The sequence below is a fragment of the Globicephala melas genome, chromosome 15 (assembly GCF_963455315.2).
Source record: "Globicephala melas chromosome 15, mGloMel1.2, whole genome shotgun sequence".
Taxonomy (NCBI): Eukaryota; Metazoa; Chordata; class Mammalia; order Artiodactyla; family Delphinidae; genus Globicephala; species Globicephala melas.
The window spans coordinates 63,944,903-63,964,218 of NC_083328.1; the positions used below are offsets into that span (position 1 = coordinate 63,944,903).

At 43.7% G+C, this 19,316-nt stretch overlaps 1 protein-coding gene across 9 annotated transcripts in view; it reads left to right on the plus strand.

The window, feature by feature from the left end:
* The window catches only part of DLGAP4 (DLG associated protein 4), a 210,106-nt gene extending 194,009 nt beyond the window's left edge, over window positions 1-16,097 (plus strand). For 8 of the 9 annotated variants that reach the window (XM_060284115.1, XM_060284114.1, XM_060284116.1 and 5 more), the window contains 3 exons: window positions 12,302-12,393; window positions 13,281-13,436; window positions 14,282-16,097. In XM_060284115.1, the coding sequence (XP_060140098.1) occupies window positions 12,302-12,393; window positions 13,281-13,436; window positions 14,282-14,500 (467 nt within the window). In that variant the 3' untranslated portion in view covers window positions 14,501-16,097. Of the gene's footprint in view, window positions 1-12,301; window positions 12,394-13,280; window positions 13,508-14,281 lie in introns of all 9 variants that reach the window. The other variant, XM_060284117.2, reaches the window with a different exon arrangement.
* Window positions 16,098-19,316: the final 3,219 nt, after the last annotated feature.

The window sequence follows — 19,316 nt, forward strand, 5'->3', positions numbered from 1 at the left end:
GTGTTTCCTCCTTTTCAGTTTTTTGGAAAAATTTGAGAAGGAGTGGTGTTAGTCATCTTTAAATGTTTGGTAGAATTCAGCAGTGAAACCACTGGGTCTAGAGCTCTTCTTTGTTGGGAAATTTTTGATTACTGATTCAAAACTATTCAGATTTTCTATCTTTTCATGATTTAGTCTTGGTAGGTTTTGTGTTTCTATGAATTTGTCCATTTCATCTAGGTTATCCAATTCGTTGGTGTACAGTTGTTCTAGTACTCCCTTATAATCTTTTTTATTTCTGTAGAATTGGTAGTAATGTCCCCACTTTTATTTTTTATTTTAGTATTTGAGTCTTTTCTTTTTTTCTTAGTCTATCTAGTTAAAGTTCTGTCAGTTTTGTTGATCTTTTTGAAGAACCAACTTTTGGTTTTTTGATTTTTCTCTGTTGTTTCCCTATTCTCTATTTCATTTAGCTCTGTTCTAATCTTTATTATTTCCTTCCTTCTGCTAGCTTTGGGATAGTTTGTTTTTTCTAGTTTCTTAGGTTGTAAAGTTAGGTTGTTGATTTTAGATCTTTCCTAAGTTTTTTTTTTTTAAAGGGTACATAGTGGTGAGTTTTTTGTTTTTTTTTTTGTTTTTTTTTTTTTTTTTTTGCTGCATTGCGTCTTCATTGCTGCACGCAGGCTTTCTCTAGTTACGGCTAGCAGGGGCTACTCTTTGTTGTGGTGTGCGGGCTTCTCCTTGCGGCGGCTTCTCTTTGTTGTGGAGCACAGGCTCTAGGCATGTGGGCTTCAGTAGTTGTGGCATGCAGGCTCAGTAGTTGTAGCTCACAGGCTGTAGAGCGCAGGATCAGTAGTTGTGGCGCACAGACCTAGTTGCTCCACGGCATGTGGGATGCTTCCGGACCACGGCTCACTGGAAAGATGTTTTGAAGTCTCTGCTTTCCTCACTGATTAGTGATGCCAGTCAGTCATAATAACCACTGCCAGATTGCTACACACACAGACAGGGGTGTGTTTCTCAGTTCTGTTCTGCTGCCCTTTTGTCTATTTCTGTGTTAACACGACTTTTAGTTGCCGTAGCTTCTTAACATGCCTTGGCATCTGATAGGGTGAATCCCCTTCCTTATTCTTTTTGTTCAGAAAGAAAAAGTCTATATCTTCATTCTTCCAATACCAATTTGAGAATTAGTATATCAGGTTCCTCAGAAAAATTTTCCTGGGTCGCTGACTAGAAATAGAGTTTACAGATTACTTTGTGAAAAACTGATACCTGAGAAATATTGAGTCTTCTTAGCTATGAATGAAGTTTATCTCTCCATTTATTCAAGATCTCCATTTTATATCCTTCCATTCAAGTTTGATTAATATATCTAGGAAGGCCTTATGTATTTTTATGATTTATTCCTTGGTACTTTCTAGTTTTTGTTTTGGTAGTAAAATGAATTTTTATATTTGCATACTCTAATTAGTTATGTTGAGACTTCTACATTGATCTTGTGTCCAGCAACCTTGTACAACTCTCAGTCCTCTTAGATTTGCATAATAAATGATCATATTATTTGCTCTAGTGGCAATTTTATGTCTTTTTTTTAAGATTTATTTATTTTATTTTTGGCTGCATTGGGTCTTTGTTGCTGTGCGCGGGCTTTGTCTAGTTGCGGCGAGTGGGGGCTACTCTTCATTGTGGTGCGTGGGCTTCTCATTGCAGTGGCCTCTCTTTTGCAGAGCTCGGGCTCTAGGCACGCAGGCTTCAGTAGTTGTGGTGCGTGGGCTCAGCAGTTGTGGCTTGCGGGCTCTAGAGCACAGGCTCAGTAGTTGTGGCACACAGGCTGAGTTGCTCCGCAGCATGTGGGATCTTCCTGGACCAGGGCTCGAACCCTTGTCCCCTGCAATAGCAGGTGATTTCTTAACCACTGCGCCACCAGGGAAGCCCTGTGTTTCTCTTTCTAATCTTACTGTGTCTCATGCATATCTCATCTAACTGCAAGAGTGTCAGGACATTGTGCGATAGTGGGAAGAAAGCAGCATCCCTCCCTTGGTCCTGACCTTCATCCACTCAGTGAGTATTTACTGAGTTCCTACCGTATACTGTACAGGCACTATTCTAGCTTCTGGGGATGTAGCAGAACAACACATAGAGATATGACATCACACTCACAGCAGAAGTCCTTATTCCAGTGCTGATGCAGTGCTGATGCTAGTGTAACTTGTTCTGTGATTCTAATACTTTGCATACCATACCTCATATTTTCCATTTGACAATACTTTGTCCTGGAAAATTCACAGTATGCCTGAGAAATTTCTGTGTCTTATTTCATCTGAAAAAAGCTGCTACTTGACACGAAGAAAAAAAAAAGGTTCTACTTCTGAGGGAGAAGGAGAAACAAACCCTGGGGACAACTAGCCGTATCTGCCACAGAAGTTACACACTGTATTTCTGTTCTATGAACCCTTAAAACTTTAAGTTACTCAACATCTTTACCTTTCTCCCAAACAACGCAAGAACCTTAAAATATGATTTATCTAATTGTTTCCTTATGGTTTAAAACCTCACAAATTATTATATAATTTTCAATTATATAATTACAGATAAATCTAAAGAAATACATGTATAAATAATAATTAGCATGTTTATCATTTTCTTTGCTCACCCTTTCTGATCTCAGATCTTCCTCTTGGATCATTTTCTTCTTTGCTGAGTTCATCCTTTAGAACTTTCTTTAGTGAGAACCTGAGAGCTGGCATTAACTCTGTTTTTATGTATCTGAAAATCTTTATTTTGCTCTCATTCTTCTTCTTAACCTTTATTTTCATTGTGAAATATACATGCAAAGAGTCAACAGAGTAAAGGAAAATAATAAAAAGAACACTCCTGTACGCACCAACTAGTTTACAAAATGGAATATTACCAGTGTCTTTGAACCCAGTGAGACATCACCTTCTTTCTGCCATGGCAGAACGCACTATCCTGAATTTTGTGTTAATTATACCCTTGCTTTTCTTTATACTTGTACCACATATATGTGTGACCCTAAGGAATATGCTGTTTAGTTTTTCCTGTTTTAGAAATTTATATTAATAGAAGCACAGTGTATGTATTCTTCTGAGGCTTGCCTTTTTTGATTCAGCCTTGTTGTTGAGATCCATCCATATTAATGCGTGTACCTGTAGTTCATTCTTTTCATTGATATGTCACGTTCCACTGTATGAATATGAATATACCATTGCTTATCCATTCCACTGATGAACACTTGAGTTGTTTCTAGTTTTTGGTTGTGAATAATTTTTTATAACAGTATTGAGTTGTAATTTATATACCATAAAATTCACCCCTTTAAAGTATACAAAACAGCTAAAGTGGTTTTTAGCACATCCACAGAGTTGTGCAACCATCCCTGCTACCTAATTTTAGAACATTTTCATCACCCCAAAAAGAAACCTTGTACGCATTTGGCCATCATGCTGTATTCCTCTAAAACACTAATCTGCTTCATTCTCTCTAGATTTGCCCATTCTGAACATTTCATATACATGGAGTCATACAATACGTGGTCTTTTATGTATGGATTCTTTCACTTTGCATAATGTTTTTGAAGTTTATCCATGTTGTAGCATGTTTCAGCACTTCACTCCTTTTTATTGCTGAATAATACTCCATTGTATGGATATATTGCATTTTGCGTATCCATTCATCAGTTGTTTCCACTTCTTGGCTATTATGTATTCTTTGAAACACAGCAGTTTAATTTTAGTGAAGTTCAATTGTTTTTTTTTCTTTTGTTGCTTGTCATTTGGTGTCAATTCTAAGAAGCCATTGCTAATCCAGTATTGTAAAGATTTACTCCTGTTTGCCTTCAAGAGTTTTATAGCTTTAGCTATTACATTTAGGTCTGTGATCCATTTTGAGTTAATTTTTGTATATGGTGTGAGGTATTGGTCCACCTTCATTCTTTTACATTTGGATATCATTTGTCCAGCACCATTTGTTAGGGAGACTGTTCTTTCCCCATTGAATAGTCTTGGTACCCTTGTCAAAAATCAGTTGACCATAAATGTAAGGGGTTATTTATGGTCAACTGATTTATTTAAGGGTTTATTTCTGGACTCAGTTCTCTTCCAGTGCATTGATGTACATGTGTACACTTATGCCAGTACCACACTGTCGTAATTACTGTAGCTTTGTAATAAGCTTTGAAATTGGAAAGTGTGAGTCCTCCAGCTTTACTTTTTAAATAAAAATAAAAGAAGTTTATTGCCAGCTCTCAGGTTCTCACCAAAGGAAGTTCTAAAGTTCATATTTCGTTCTTGCATTTCCATATGAATTTTAGAATCAGCTTGTCAGTTTCCACAAAAAAGGCAGCTGGGATTTTATTTTAATAGAGATTGTGTTAAATCAGTAATTCAATTTGATGAGTGTTGCCCTCTTACTTTAAAGTCTTCTGATCCATGAACATGGGCTATCTTTCTATTTACTTAGGTTTTTGAAATTTTCTTTCAATAATGTTTTGTAATTTTCAGTGGACAGGTCCTACATTTCTTTTAAATTTATTCCTAAGTATTTTATTCTGTTTGATGGCATTGTAAATGAAATTGTTTTCTTAATTTCATTTTCAGATGTTCATTGTTACCATATAGAAATACAAATGACTTCTGTATGTTGATCTTGTATGCTGCAACCTCACTGTTTTTTGGGGAATTCTTCAGAATTTTTTACATACAAGAGCATTTAATCTGAGAATAGAGATTGTTTTACTTTTTTCTTTCTAGCCTGGATTCCTTTTATTTTGTTTTTTGCCTAATGGCCCTGGCTCCAACACAAAGTTGAATAGATGTGGCAAGAGCAGGGGCATCCTTGTTTTTGTCTCATTCCTGATCTCAGGGATAGATTATTCAGTCTCACACCATTAAGTTGATATAAACTGTGGGTTATTATGAACATATTTGACCATGTCTCCTCTATAAGAGTTCTCTAAGGTATATACTGGGAAACGTTTGGCTCACAGAGTATGCCTGTGTTCAGATTTATAAGAAATGCCAAATTGTTCTCCACAGTGATTACACCAATTTATTAGTCCCTCAGCACTGTGTGAAAGTACCCATTGCTCTACATCTTTGCTTACACTTAGTATGTAATAGGTTTTTTCTTTCCCCCAATCCACAGTTATAAAATAGTGGTTATAATTTGTATTTCATTGGTTACTAATGGCATTGAGCATCTTTTCACATATTAGCCATTTATGTTTCCTCCTCTGTGAAATGCCTTTTCATATGTTTTGCTCATTTTTCTATTAAGTGGTCTTTTTCTTAATTGCCTCATTGGTGATCATTACGTATCTAGATTCTGGAACCTTTGTCAGTTATATGTATTGTAATTGTCTTCTCCCAGTTTGCAACTCATCTTTTCATTTTCTTTATGGTACCTTTTGAATGAATGGATACTTAATTTTAATGTAAATTTATCAATCTTTTCCTTTATTGTTTATACTTTTTTGTATGTTAAGAAATCCATCCTTCTCCCAAAGTCAAAAAGATATTTTACTATTTACTTGTAAAGCTTTCGAGTTGTCTTCCACATTTAAGTCCTTGATCCCTTGGAATTAATTTGTCTGCATGGAGTGAGATAAGGCTCTATGTTAACTTTTTCTCATTGGACAATAATTTATTAAAATGTTCATCCTTATCCTGTTGATATGCAGTACAGCCCTGACAAATATCAGGTTTCCTACATGTGTTGATCTATTTCTGAGCTTTCTATTCTGTTCATTAGTCTATCCCTAGGCCCAAATCTGACTTTCTTCATTGTTATAACTGTCTAATGAATCTTGATAATTGGAAAGACAAGTTTCCCCAACCTATTCTTCAAGAGTGTCTGGCATAGGCTCTTTGCTTTTCCATAGACTCAGCTTTTCAAGTTCCATGTTGAGGTTTTCATTGGAATTATATTAAATGTGTAGATCAGTTTGGTGGGAAGTTGACATGTTTATGAATAATTCTTTTCTATCCAAGAACATGATTATGTCTCTCCATTTATTTAGGTCTTCTTTAGTGTCTTTCATTTAAATTTTATATTTTCCACATAAAAGTTTTACATATTTTTTGAAGATTTGTTAGATTAGTATTTTAATTTTGGAGGGATGTAAGTGGTACTTTTTGTTACTGTATTTTCTGTTTATTGTTGATGAAATGCTGTTGGCCTTTCTGTTGATCTTATATCTAGAAATCTTGCTGTATTCTTACTTTATTTGTAAATAAGGAATTGCTTTTAACCTTGTACCATTGAGTATGATGTTTACTATAGGTCTGTTGGAGATACGCTTATTCTGGTTAAGAAAATTGTTGAATTTAATGAAATTTAGTGTATCTAGATAATTTTTAATCTGTAATGTGGTAAATTTTATTGATAGTTTTTTCTCCTTTCTTGCCTTCTTTTTGGATTAATCAAGTATTTATTTCCACTTTTTTCATGTTAGCTTATTATTAACAGTTACTCTCAAGATTACAACCTGCATCCCTGACTTTGTAAAGACTAAATTAGTACCTTTACCACTTCACAGATGATGCAAGGACCTTAGATCACTTTTATCCCCCTCCTAACCTGTGTACTATTGCTGTTAAGTATTTCAGTTCTATATATATGTTCTAAATGCCACAAGACATTATTTTTTGTTTTATACAATCAGTATTACCCACATATTTACTCTTTCTGGTACTCTTCTCTCCTTTATTTCTTTGCTTCTAGTTAGGATCATTTTCCTTCTGCCTGAAGAACTCCCTTTAGTATTTATTTTAATGCAGTATTTATCTCAAAATGTATTTTTCCCTCTTTTTTTTTTTTTTTTTTTTTTTTTTTTTTTGCGGTACGCGGGCCTCTCACTGTTGTGGCCTCTCCCGTTGCGGAGCACAGGCTCCGGACGCGCAAGCTCAACGGCCATGGCTCACGGGCCCAGCCGCTCCGCGGCATGTGGGATCTTCCCGGACCGGGGCATGAACCTGTGTCCCCTGCATCGGCAGGCGGACTCTCAACCACTGCGCCACCAGGGAAGCCCTCCCTCTTTTTTTGAACAGTATTTTTTTAAAACTGTCCTCCAGGAGGCAGGCTTTTGTTTGTTATTATTTTTAAATTTTATTTACTCTTATGGCCGCGGCATGCGGGATCTTAGTTCCCTGAACAGGGATCAAACCCGTGTGCCCCCTGCAGTGGAAGTGCGGAGTCTTTAACCACTGGACTGCCAGGGAAGTCCCTGAACAGTATTTTTTCTAAGTATAGAATTATAGGTACGTACTGATCTTCTTTCAACACTTTATAAATATGTCTTTATGTCCTGGTTTCCAGCCTTTCTATTGAAAAGTCAACTGTCAGTCTTCCTGCTGCTTCTTTGAAGAATAATTTGTTTTCTCCCCTTTGTCTGCTTTTAAGATTTTTTTCTCCTGTGTTTGAGTTTTATCCATTTTACTGTGATACCTAGGTATGGTTTTCTTTGTATTTTTCCAACTTGATGCTCACAGGGTTTCTTGAATCTGCAGCCTTAATAACTCTCATCAGTTTCAGAAAAGTCTTGGCCATCATTTCCTCAAATTTCTGCTCCATGTTATTTCTTCTCTACTTGTGGACTCCAATTACACATATTTTATTTATTTATTTATTTATTTATTTTTTCGGTACGCGGGCCTCTCACTGTTGTGGCCTCTCCCGCTGCGGAGCACAAGCTCCGGACGCACAGGCTCAGCGGCCATGGCTCACGGGCCCAGCTGCTCCACAGCATGTGGGATCTTCCCGGACCGGGGCACGAACCCATGTCCCCTGCATCAGCAGGCGGACTCTCAACCACTGCGCCACCAGGGAAGCCCCAATTACACATATTTTAGACTGCCACATCTTATGCTTCTTCATTCTCTCTTCGGTATTTTCCCTTTTTTTTTCTTCCTCTGGACCTCAGTCTGGATATTTTCTACTGGATTATTTTATAGTTCAGCTGTAACCAATCTATTAAACCTATCTATTGCAGTCTTTTTTTTTTTTACATCTTTATTGGAGTATAATTGCTTTACAATGGTATGTTAGTTTCTGCTTTATAACAAAGTGAATCAGGTGTACATATACATATGTTCCCGTATCTTTTCCCTCTTGCGTCTCCCTCCCTCCCACCCTCCCTATCCCACCCCTCCAGGTGGTCACAAATCACCGACCGAGCTGATCCCCCTGTGCTATGCAGCTGCTTCCCACTAGCTATCTACCTTACGTTTGGTAGTGTATATATGTCCATGCCTCTCTCTCGCTTTGTCACAGTTTACCTTTCCCCCTCCCCATATCCTCAAGTCCATTCTCTAGTAGGTCTGTGTCTTTATTCCTGTCTTACCCCTAGGTTCTTCATGACTTTTTTTTTTTCTTAAATTCCATGTATATGTGTTAGCATACAGTATTTGTCTTTCTCTTTCTGACTTACTTCACTCTGTATGACAGACTCTAGGTCTATCCACCTCATTACAAATAGCTCAATTTCGTTTCTTTTTATGGCTGAGTAATATTCCATTGTATATATGTGCCACATCTTCTTTATCCATTCATCCGATGATGGACACTTAGGTTGTTTCCATCTCCGGGCTATTGTAAATAGAGCTGCAATGAACATTTTGGTACATTACTCTTTTTGAATTATGGTTTTCTCAGGGTATATGCCCAGTAGTGGGATTGCTGGGTCATATGGTAGTTCTATTTGTAGTTTTTTAAGGAACCTCCATAGTGGCTGTACCAATTCACATTCCCACCAGCAGTGCAAGAGGGTTCCCTTTTCTCCACACCCTCTCCAGCATTTATTGTTTCTAGATTTTTTGATGATGGCCATTCTGACCGGTGTGAGGTGATATCTCATTGTAGTTTTGATTTGCATTTCTCTAATGATTAATGATGTTGAGCATTCTTTCATGTGTTTGTTGGCAGTCTGTATATCTTCTTTGGAGAAATGTCTATTTAGGTCTCCTGCCCATTTTTGGATTGGGTTGTTTGTTTTTTTGTTATTGAGCTGCATGAGCTGTTTATATATTTTGGAGATTAATCCTTTGTCAGTTGCTTCATTTGCACACATTTTCTCCCATTCTGAGGGTTGTCTTTCGTCTTGTTTATGGTTTCCTTTGCTGTGCAAAAGCTTTTAAGTTTCATTAGGTCCCATTTGTTTATTTTTGTTTTTATTTCCATTTCTCTAGGAGGTGGGTCAAAAAGGATCTTGCTGTGATTCATGTCATAGAGTGTTCTGCCTATGTTTTCCTCTAAGAGTTTGATAGTTTCTGGCCTTACATTTAGGTCTTTAATCCATTTTGAGCTTATTTTTGTGTATGGTGTTAGGGAGTGATCTAATCTCATACTTTTACATGTACCTGTCCAGTTTTCCCAGCACCATTTATTGAAGAGTCTATTGCAGTCTTAATTTCAGTTACTCTATTTTTTAGTTCTAGAATTTCCATTTGATTCTTTTTGATAGATTTCTGGTTCTTTGCTGAAATTCCTCATCATGTCATATATTTTCTGGGACATATTCACAGTCATTTTAAAGCCCTGGTCCTATACCTCTACATCCCTATAGTTCTTTTACTTTTTGCTGATTTTTCTCTTTTGGTGTGCAGTCATTTGGTCCTACCTCGTGGCATGCTTGGTAATTTTTATTCAATGCCAGAAACTGTATATGAAAAGTACAGAGAGAACTTGAAGCTCAGGATGATTTTTTTTTCTTCTTTTTTTTTGAAGACGATTTTCTATACTTTGAGAACGAATTTACTTTTGCTTCTTGCAGACAATTAGAGTAGGGCCAGACCAACTTAATCTAATATGGGATTGAGCTGGTTCAGAGCTGCAGCCTGGGGTATTTCCAAGCCCTTCCTCCTTGGCAGACACTGAGCTCCAATTTTTGTTTCTCCCCCATCTTAAGACTGCTGGAAGCTTTGCTCAGCCTTATGCACTTTCCCCCAAGTCCTGTCTCCTCTGGTAGCTCCGAATTCCAGTTTTGGTCTCCCTGTCCCCATGGAACTGCCACAAGTTCTGCTTAGCTTCTCAGGCTCTGAACCACCACTTTCTGCTTGGCTTCTTAGCCCCTCAGCCTTGCGCTGCTTATAAACTGGGAGATGCCTTGGGGTAGAAGGCGGTTCAGAATATCAGGCTTGGCTGAATATAGTTTCCGTTCTCACTGACATCTTAGCCTCTCAAATTCTGGTTGCTTTGGTAATTTTTTAATACCCTGAAAGAGATTTTTTTGTTGTTTTTGGTATTTTATTTAGGTTTTATTTTTTTTAATTTTTCTTCATGGGAGGGTTCAGTTTGTCTGATAGTAACTGGTTTTTCATAGTCAGAATCAGAAGTCATTAGAATTTTCTAATGTTGAATCAGTCTTGTATTACCAGAATAAACCCAGCTGAGTTATATTATTTTAGTACACTGTTGTACTTTTGTTAATATCTAATTTAATAATTTTGCCTTTCTTCAAAGGTAGAATTACTTGGCTGGTAATCTTCCTTTCTCATCCTTGTCCTGTTTTAGTACCAAGGTTATCTAGCTTCATAAAATGAGTTTGGGATGGTTCCTTTATTCATATTCTGAATCATCTCTCTGAATAAATTTCTTTTCTTCCATTCTCTCTGTCCTTTTAGAACTCTGATAGATGTATTTTAAGTCTCCCTCTCTCCTCCATGTCTCTCAGTCACTTTTTTAAAAATAGTCTCATCTTTTTAATACATCTAGTTGCTTCCTTTATTTCTTAAAAAATAAGGTACCTAAATGCAGTCTTATGGTTAGGAATTCTCAGGAGAGACTTTTCCTCTTATTCCCATCCTACTTTTTTTTTTTAAATTATTTTATTTTTGGCTGCATTGAGGTCTTTGTTGCTGTGTGCGGGCTTTGCTCTAATTGCAGCGAGCAGAGGCTAGTCTTCATTGCTGTGCACAGGCTTCTCATGGCTGTGGGTTCTCTTGTTGCAGAGCACAGCCTCTAGGTGCGCAGGTTCCAATAGTTGTGGCACACGGGCTTCAGTAGTTGTGGCTCACGGGCTCTAGAGCACAGGCTCAGTAGTTGTGGCACACGGGCCTAGTTGCTCCGCAGCATGTGGGGTCCTCCCAGACCAGGGATCGAACCCACGTCCCCTGCATTGGCAGGTGGATTCTTAACCACTGCGCCACCAGGGAAGCCCTCCTATCCTACTTTAGACCAAGCCAGGCACATATACCCACTACCTTCTGCGGGTGGGGGGTCATTTTATCCCCAGCAGCTTAGCTATTCATTTAAGACGCCTTGTCTTGTTAATCTAGCAGTGTAAGTGTTTTGTGCCAGGAGCTTTCTCATTCCTGTCCTCCTTGTCCTTATTGGTTTTCATCAGGGTTTATTCTTTGTGCTGTGTCCATCATGGCCCTTGTTTCTGTGATGCCTGATTTTTCTCTTGCACTAGTTCCAGAGCTCATGTTTTATCCCCTTCCATTGTCTTGCATCTCTTTTCAGAGTACCTTATCTCTGCTTTGAACTACTGTTTAAATATTTGTGGCTAAATGTCACACTTTTCATCTGCTCTCTGGCAACAACTATCTGGTGAATGTGCATCTGCCATTTACTGCTCCTATAACATGTTTAGCTCCTGTGTTGGTTCCTTTTTAATAACTAATAATTTCTGAATGAGGTGGAATTCCTCCTTCATGAGCTGCTGTAAGTAGACCACTGTGTAAGTAGACCACTGAACACTTCATGGTGAACGCTTCTGTTGGATTCTCTTTGCTTTAAGACTTTTATGTTCATAATGAAAGTGCCCTATTCTTGGCATGTCCTATGTTCTCTCAGGCTCCTGAAATTTGCTGTCATTTTCTGTTTATTTACTCTCAGGAAGAATTTGAATGTATAAAACAAGGATTATCTATTCCTGGAAGGTTTTGTAAAACCACACCTGTAAAACTACATAGGCCTGGTTCCTTTTTCTGGGGAAGATTTTTAACTCCTGCTTCAGTTTTTTAAAACAGTTATTGGCCTAATCAGATTTTCTATTTCTTCTTGAGTCTATGATAGTAATTTATGTTTTCCTGAAAAATTTTTCCATTTAAACTTAGTTTTTAAATTTATTGCCATAAAATGTCCTTAGCAACTAGGGGATGGGGCTCACTTTATGTGTCTGGTGTGCATTTTTCACAGTGAGAGTGGGTTAACGTGTAAATAAAATGAAGACTGACTGCCATCACCAAATGATGATTGGTGTCCTAATGCGGGGAGGGGAGGTGGAAGCCATGACCCTGATCCTGTGTTCCACCCCAGCAGACCCTGTGCTCTGCTCAGTCTTTTTCCACCTTCTCTTTCTCAGTCTTAGGGAAAGTCCTCAGTGCTGTGGGCAGTGCCCAGCTACTGATGTCACAGAAATTCCAGCAGTTCCGGGGCCTCTGTGAGCAAAACTTGGTGAGTGTGATTCTTCTTCCTCCACAGTGGGTCTTCCAGCCAGATCCCCCAGCTGGATTAGCCTCTAAGCCTCTGTGACCGCCTCTCTAACATGGAGAAGGTGCTGCTTCCTCATGGCATTGGAAAGATGACAGTGGTGTGTGTCAGTGCCTAGCACAGGAAAAGGGCCAGGAATGGTCCTTTCAGAGCTCTACTACCTTCTGAAATAGAAAGGGAACTCTATGTAAAAACAGCCACATGAAAGTTAAAAATCAGTTGGCACTGATTTATTTATATACAACATACTCTATATCTAAGAAGACAGTCAAGGTAAGAACTAAAGAAATCACCACCATGACACTTGGTGGGTTTCCCTCTCCTTCACCCTTGCCGCCAGGCAGCAGCTTTTCCTGTGGAGCCTCTTTCCATCTGGCAGGGGTGGTGTAACCCCCAGGGGTGGAGGACAGTGGCGAGTGTTTGTCTCTAGGACCGGTAGGGGTTTGGGTGTTCACTGGGGAAGTCCTGATAAGGAATGTGCTGTCAGAGAACAGAATGATGGGCTAGAAAGCACACGGATTCTGGAATCACACCCACCTGGAAGTGATCCTGCCTCCTCCCTGTAGCCCTTCAGTGGTGGCGAAGGCCTCAGTCCCCATGTGTGTGCAGGACCCACTCTCATGATAGGACTGTCTCTCTCTCCCAAAGCTCTCCACCATCAGGGCCAGCAGTAATCAGGAACTGGGTTCATTCGCTCATACAGATACTGACCCGACCCTGGGAACAGGAGAGTAAGACCAGGCCTCAAGGGAAGCCAACCAGGGCTGGCAAAGCTAGGAGACAGTACTTGGGATGGGGTGCAGGACAAGCCTCTGCCCTGCTTGCCCCACTGATCCCCGTCTGTCCCACAGAACCCTGATGCCAACCCACGTCCAACAGCCCAGGACCTGGCAGGGTTCTGGGACCTGCTGCAGCTGTCCATCGAGGACATCAGCATGAAGTTTGATGAACTCTACCACCTCAAGGCCAACAGCTGGCAGCTGGTGGAGACCCCCGAGAAGAGGAAGGTGAGCATGGAGCAGTGCGGAGGGGAAGTCCAGGGACAAATTCCTGGTCGGCAATAACGCTGGCCACATCGGTCAGTGCTGCTTGGCTCCCTTCTCTGTGTGTCGTCTTTGAGCTGGGGGCTCACGTCCATCAGTGTGCGGGGTCCATGCTCGGCGCTCGTCCAGCATGCCACTCGCTCTGTGTAGTTGAGGCTGCCCCCCCGAAGCATGCCTTCCTGCCCTGCATGTTCAGAAAGTGGGAGACACATGCCCACAGCCCAGAGCACTAGTGTAGACACAGCCGTTGGAACCCTGGAGGTAGAAAAATGGTCCTTCTCCTAGGACCACGCTGCCAGGAGTACAGGGGTCTGGACCCGATTCTGCCTCCTGGGCCAGCCTCTTCCCTGAGGCTCAGGCTTCCATCTGTAAAACAGTGGCACCCAATGACCCCTTTGGTTATTGGTTACTGGACTGTGGCCCTTGTGAGTTCTGATCCCCTAGAATAGCATGTGAAATGTGACCTGGGAGTCGGAGGCCCTGAATTTAAATCCCATCTCTGGCTATATGATTCCTGCGTGAATTTCAGGCTCTCAGTGGTTCAGAGCAGGGGTGGGAAGAGGTGATCTGTCTGTCCCTTCCTACTAGAACATTCTAGGATTGTAAGCTTGCTTTTTGCTCCTATGCCTTGTGCTATTCCCACCATCATCGCTTCTTGTGGCTTCCTGATTCCAAATGTGTGTTGCTTGTGCCCGATGCGGGGAAGCTGGGGTGGAGGCTCCAGCTGCCGGCATACGGTGGGTGGTAGCACCACACAAAAGGTGGCACCTTTATTTTATTTTCCTTCTCTCCTCACTGTCTCACTAAAGGAAGAGAAGAAACTACCCCCTCCGGTCCCAAAGAAGCCAGCCAAATCCAAGCCGGCAGTGAGCCGCGACAAGGCCTCTGACGCTGGGGACAAGCAGCGTCAGGAGGCCCGCAAGAGGCTCCTGGCGGCCAAGCGGGCAGCTTCTGTGCGGCAGAACTCAGCCACGGAGAGCGCGGACAGCATCGAGATTTATGTCCCTGAGGCCCAGACCCGGCTCTGAGACCAGGAAGCAGGAAGCAAACAATTTTAAGTCATTAAAAAAAGAAACCTACAAACTAAATGCGAAAGGAACAAAATTTTCTCAACCTTTAGTGTGGTTATTCTGTCTAGAGACCCTGAGCCAACTTTCAAATTGACGCATACAAGGGCTCACAATTTGGCTTTCTTGGGTCCCTCCCAGCTTTAGGTTATGAAGACTTCACACAAAAAAATCAACAGAAACACAAAACTATAAAACTTTTTTTTCCTCTTGCTGGCCGTGGTGGACTAGATAGATGGACTTCGGCAACGCCCTGGCCCAGCCTCCAGACTACAGTCTTTTTACTTGCTCTATCTAATGAGAACTTAAACTAGCTTGTTTACAAGATGACGACAGCCCAAGGGCAGCCTTGGGCACCTGCCATGTCCTTCCTCCTTTTCCTGGCTACCCCAGCTCTGACCTTGGAGTTTTCATTCTTATGTTTTTCTCTTTTCCCTTAAGAGCTCACACAGGGGTCACCATCCTGACTATCGGCTTTCTGGTTCTCAGCCCTTTTTGTGGGTGAGCCCAGAGGACAGAGAGATGGACACGCGTCCCCTCCCCCACCGAGTGCTCACACACATGCACGCGCGCGCGCGCGCACACACACACGCAAATACAGGTTCCTCTCAGCAGAAGCAGCCCTCCCACTGTGATCTGCCAGCCCTAGGCAGCGTCAGGTGGGTGACTCGCCTCTCTGAGACCATGAGGAGGGCTGAAGTCTTTGGGGGGGTGGGGGTGGGAATGAGATAAAAACCACAGCTTACCACACTCCAGACTCCCGCCTTTTTCTTCTCTCCAGCCCCTTCTTCCTTCAGCAAAATGTATGACCTAGAGTGACTTGCAGGGGCCACTCAAGAGAGGGACCCCATTTTCCAGGGGTCACGTGTCCCTGGCCGAGCCTGTGTACAGTACCCGAGGGGCGGGCGGCTGTGTCTGTATGTATGTGTACATATGCACATAGACCTTAGAGTGTATATTTAACAAACGCCCCTCTGCTCACCCATGCCCACCAGCGCCACCGCTGGCTCTCGGGGGCACCTGGCAGGAGGCGGGTGTGTGAATAGCATATATTTTTACATGTACTATATCTAGGTGTGTGTACAAGTGTGTGTAAAAATATATACCTTGTGTGTAAGCAGCTCCCCCTTTTTTTGTCTCTCACCTGCCCCCCGCTCCCCGGCCATGGGCCCATCTGCCTGGCCTCTGAGTTTTCTATTTTTTTACCCCGGTCATCCTTCTCTCTCCCCTGCCCCCCAGCCCCACTCCCAGGGTGTCATGAGCCCTGAGCTGCGATGGCCCAGGCCTGCAGGGTGAGGTGGGGGGCAGGGAGGGCGAGGGCGAGGCCAGGCCTGCAGCAAGCTTCGAGCACGACGGCTGCGGCACTGGAGACGCCCTCGTGTCCAGCACCTGCCACAGGGGCCTGCTCTAGGGCCCATTCCAGCTTGGCCGCCGTCTGTGACCTCGGGCAAGTCACTTGACCTCTGTGTGCCTCAACTTCCTCCTCTGTAAAATGGGGACAGTCCCTGCCCCTCCCTACCTCACAGGCATGTTGTGAGAATAAATGAGGTAACGTGCACCACGGGCTCATGGTGTTATTGCAGCGGGGCGGGCCAGGCTGGGATGAGGCGGGTGGAGCAGACGCCCCAGGAGACAGCCAGACCCCTTCCAAGTGGCAGCTCCTTGGAGACAGGCTGCCGAGTGCAAACTGTAACGCCAGCGCTCTCATGCACCAGCTCTGTGACCCCCAGCAAGAAAACTAAGCTCTCGGTTCCCTTCCCGAAAGATGAGTGTGTAACATCCGCCTGACCAGCTTCCTCCAGAGAAATAAATGCTTCATCATCGCTATGTGGGAGCTGAGATGGGCTGCTCACGCTGACAACTCGCGCCCCCTCCGTAGACCCCGACTCTGCGTGCGCTTCACCCAGGACGGGGCACTCGGTACCCCAGCCGCTGCCTGCACCCTGACAGTTACACGCACTGGATGCACTTCCTGAGCACCTACCCTGCTCATAGAGCTCACGCCCCGGTGGGGGAGACACGGAACATGCCATAGGTGAGTTCCAGTCTACAGCAGATGGTAGAAAAGGAGGTGCAGCACAGTGAGGCTGTGGGAACCCATGACAGCTCCGCCAAACCCAGGTCAAGGCTGAAGGACAGTGGGTATTAACCGGCTTTGGGAGACGGGGATGGGGTGCAGGGGAGAGCAGGCGGAACAGCAGGTGCCCATGTCTGGTGGTAAGAACATGTGTTTCAGAAAGTTCTCGGGCCCGGCCGAGCTGCAGGCACCTGGTCTCCTCCCTTGGCACAACGCAGCGGAGGTGCTGGTGACCTCAAGCCCAGGGGAACTACCTTCCCAGGAACTTTGTTCGGGCTGCCCTGCCTTCCCCAGAGGGGCCGCTCGTGAGCTTCTCTGAAGCCTGTGGGCCAGACCCCCTGCGCTAGGAGTGCTGTGCCCTCATGTCTAGATCCTGGTAGTGGTGGCTGAGCGCCCAGTGGCCATGGATGGCTCAGATTAACTCCTGGGGCTGGACCTACCCCCTGCCCTGAGACACGGCTGAGGGTGACTCAAAGGTAAGTGGACGGGTTTCAGGTTGCCTGGGCACTGAGCCAGATACTCAGGGGTGTGAGTGAACACAGAGGCATCACGCTGGACTTGACCGGCGAGCAGCCCAGCTCCACTCCTGACGGGCCTCGGGGAACTGGGTGGACCCTTTTACCCCTTCAGAGCCTGAGTGTTTCTGCGGCAGCAGGGGAAGGGCCTTGAGGGTTAGATCAGGGTCTCAGGGAGGGTCCTGCACTCCCTGTATCATAGTACCTGGGCCCCCTCTCCCAGCCCTGCTGGTGCAGCAGAGGAGAGGCCCACCCTCCCGAAGTTGAAAGAATAGTTTAATGTCCTTCACCCAGAATCACCAACTGTCAAGATTTTGCCATATTTGCATTGTTCCTGTCAGGGACATACACAAACATCCCCCTCACCTTGAGCCATTTAAAAATAAGCTGCACATACCATGCTGCTTCACCCCCAAATACACCAGGCGACACCTAAGAATAAGGACATTCCTACGTGAGCACAATACCACTATTCCTCTAATTTAACACACGAGTGACCCTCGAGCACCTCCCTTACCCAGGAGGGCACTTAGTGCCCAGACATCAATACCAGCTAAAGCAGGGCCACACTCCAAGTGCCGGAGGAATGTCCTCCATGGCTTTTACTTTGTATCCATCCAGGATCCAGTGAAGGATCATTCGCTGCTTTCAGTTATCAAGTCTCTTTAGTCTCCTTGAATCAGAAGCAGTTTCCCCACTTTTTTTTTTTTCATGACATTGACATTTTTTAAGTATCCAAGCATCTTAGAGAATGTTACCTAATTTGGATTTCTATTTTCTCATGACTCAGATTAAACAGTTTGAACAAGAAGATGGCTTAGATGATGTCCCACCTCCTGTACTCTGTTCTATCAGGGAGGCATTTGTCATTTCAGGGAAAGGCCGACAGCAGCTTCCTAGAGAAGCTGGGAGTGAGTCCTCGGTTTCTGCATTTCCAAAGCACAATCCTTGAGGGAACAGGGCCAAACAGAGACAGAAAGCACCCTCCTGAAGGGTGCTGGGGAAGAGGAAAGGGAGCAGAGAGGGAGACTGTTCACCGTCCCTGGGTCCCTGAGAACCACCCAGAGGCTGCAGGTCAGAGAGCAGGGAGGCCCAGGTTCCCCTGTAAACCTCCTGCTCCCCAAAAGTTGGTGGGTCCCCAAGCCTTTTGGAGTCCCCACCCCATAGCCTGAGAGCAGAGAAAGAAGGCTTAGCCGTAGCCAGGAGCAGCACAGGGCTCAGGGGCCTTGTGGCCAGGCCAGCAGGACAAAGCCATTGTCCCCAGTGGCCTGAGATCCAGAGACCATGAGGACCCCCAGACCAACTGAGATGAAGTTCCTACCACCAGCACTGGAATGGGGTTTATAAAAGAAACTTAAAATGAAATTGTATCAGGACTTCTCTGGTGGTCCAGTGGGTAAGACTGCACTCCCAATGCAGGGGACCCAGGTTCGATCCCTGGTTGGGGAACTAGGTGCCGCACGTGTGCCGCAACTAAGAGTCCACATGTCGCAGCTAAGAAGTCTGCATGCCGCAACTGAGAGATGCCATGCCGCATCTAAGACCTGGCACTAAATAAATAAATAAATAAAATCTAAACAAAAAAATGAAGTTGTATCTCCTACTGATATGAATCTGGCTCATCTGAAAAATCAATGTGATCCGCACTGCCTCTTCCTTATGGCAGCCAGAGGGACCCCTCGAAAATCCCCCTCTGCTCAGGACCCTTTGAAGCCTTCCCAGTACCAGCAAGAGAAAATCCGGCCTCCTCACCTTGGCCTTGGAGGCCTACGTCCACCTTTCTAGGTACATCTCCCATGGGAGCCCATCCCCTGCTCTCTGCCTTCCAGCCTCACCTCAGACCTTGCACAGGGAGCCATGGCTCCCCCACCAATGCATCTATTCTTGCCTCAGCTCTCAGGCCAGCTAGCATTTCTGCAGTGAAAGCTTCCCAAAGCACCTCAGCCAGGCCAGGTTGGTGCAAACCCCCTGCTCTAACTCTTGGAGCTGGACAGTCACTTCACTTACCTTGCTTTGTTGCTGTCACTGATGCTTAGATCTGTAAGATTACTTATGAATATCTGTCTCCACCAGGAAACGATGGGCTCCCTGAGGGCAGGAATAGTTTTTTTCACTAGTCTCAGTGCCTAGCACAGAGGAGAGCCTCAAGAACTGTTTTCTAAATGAATGACCTTGTTGCGGGGAG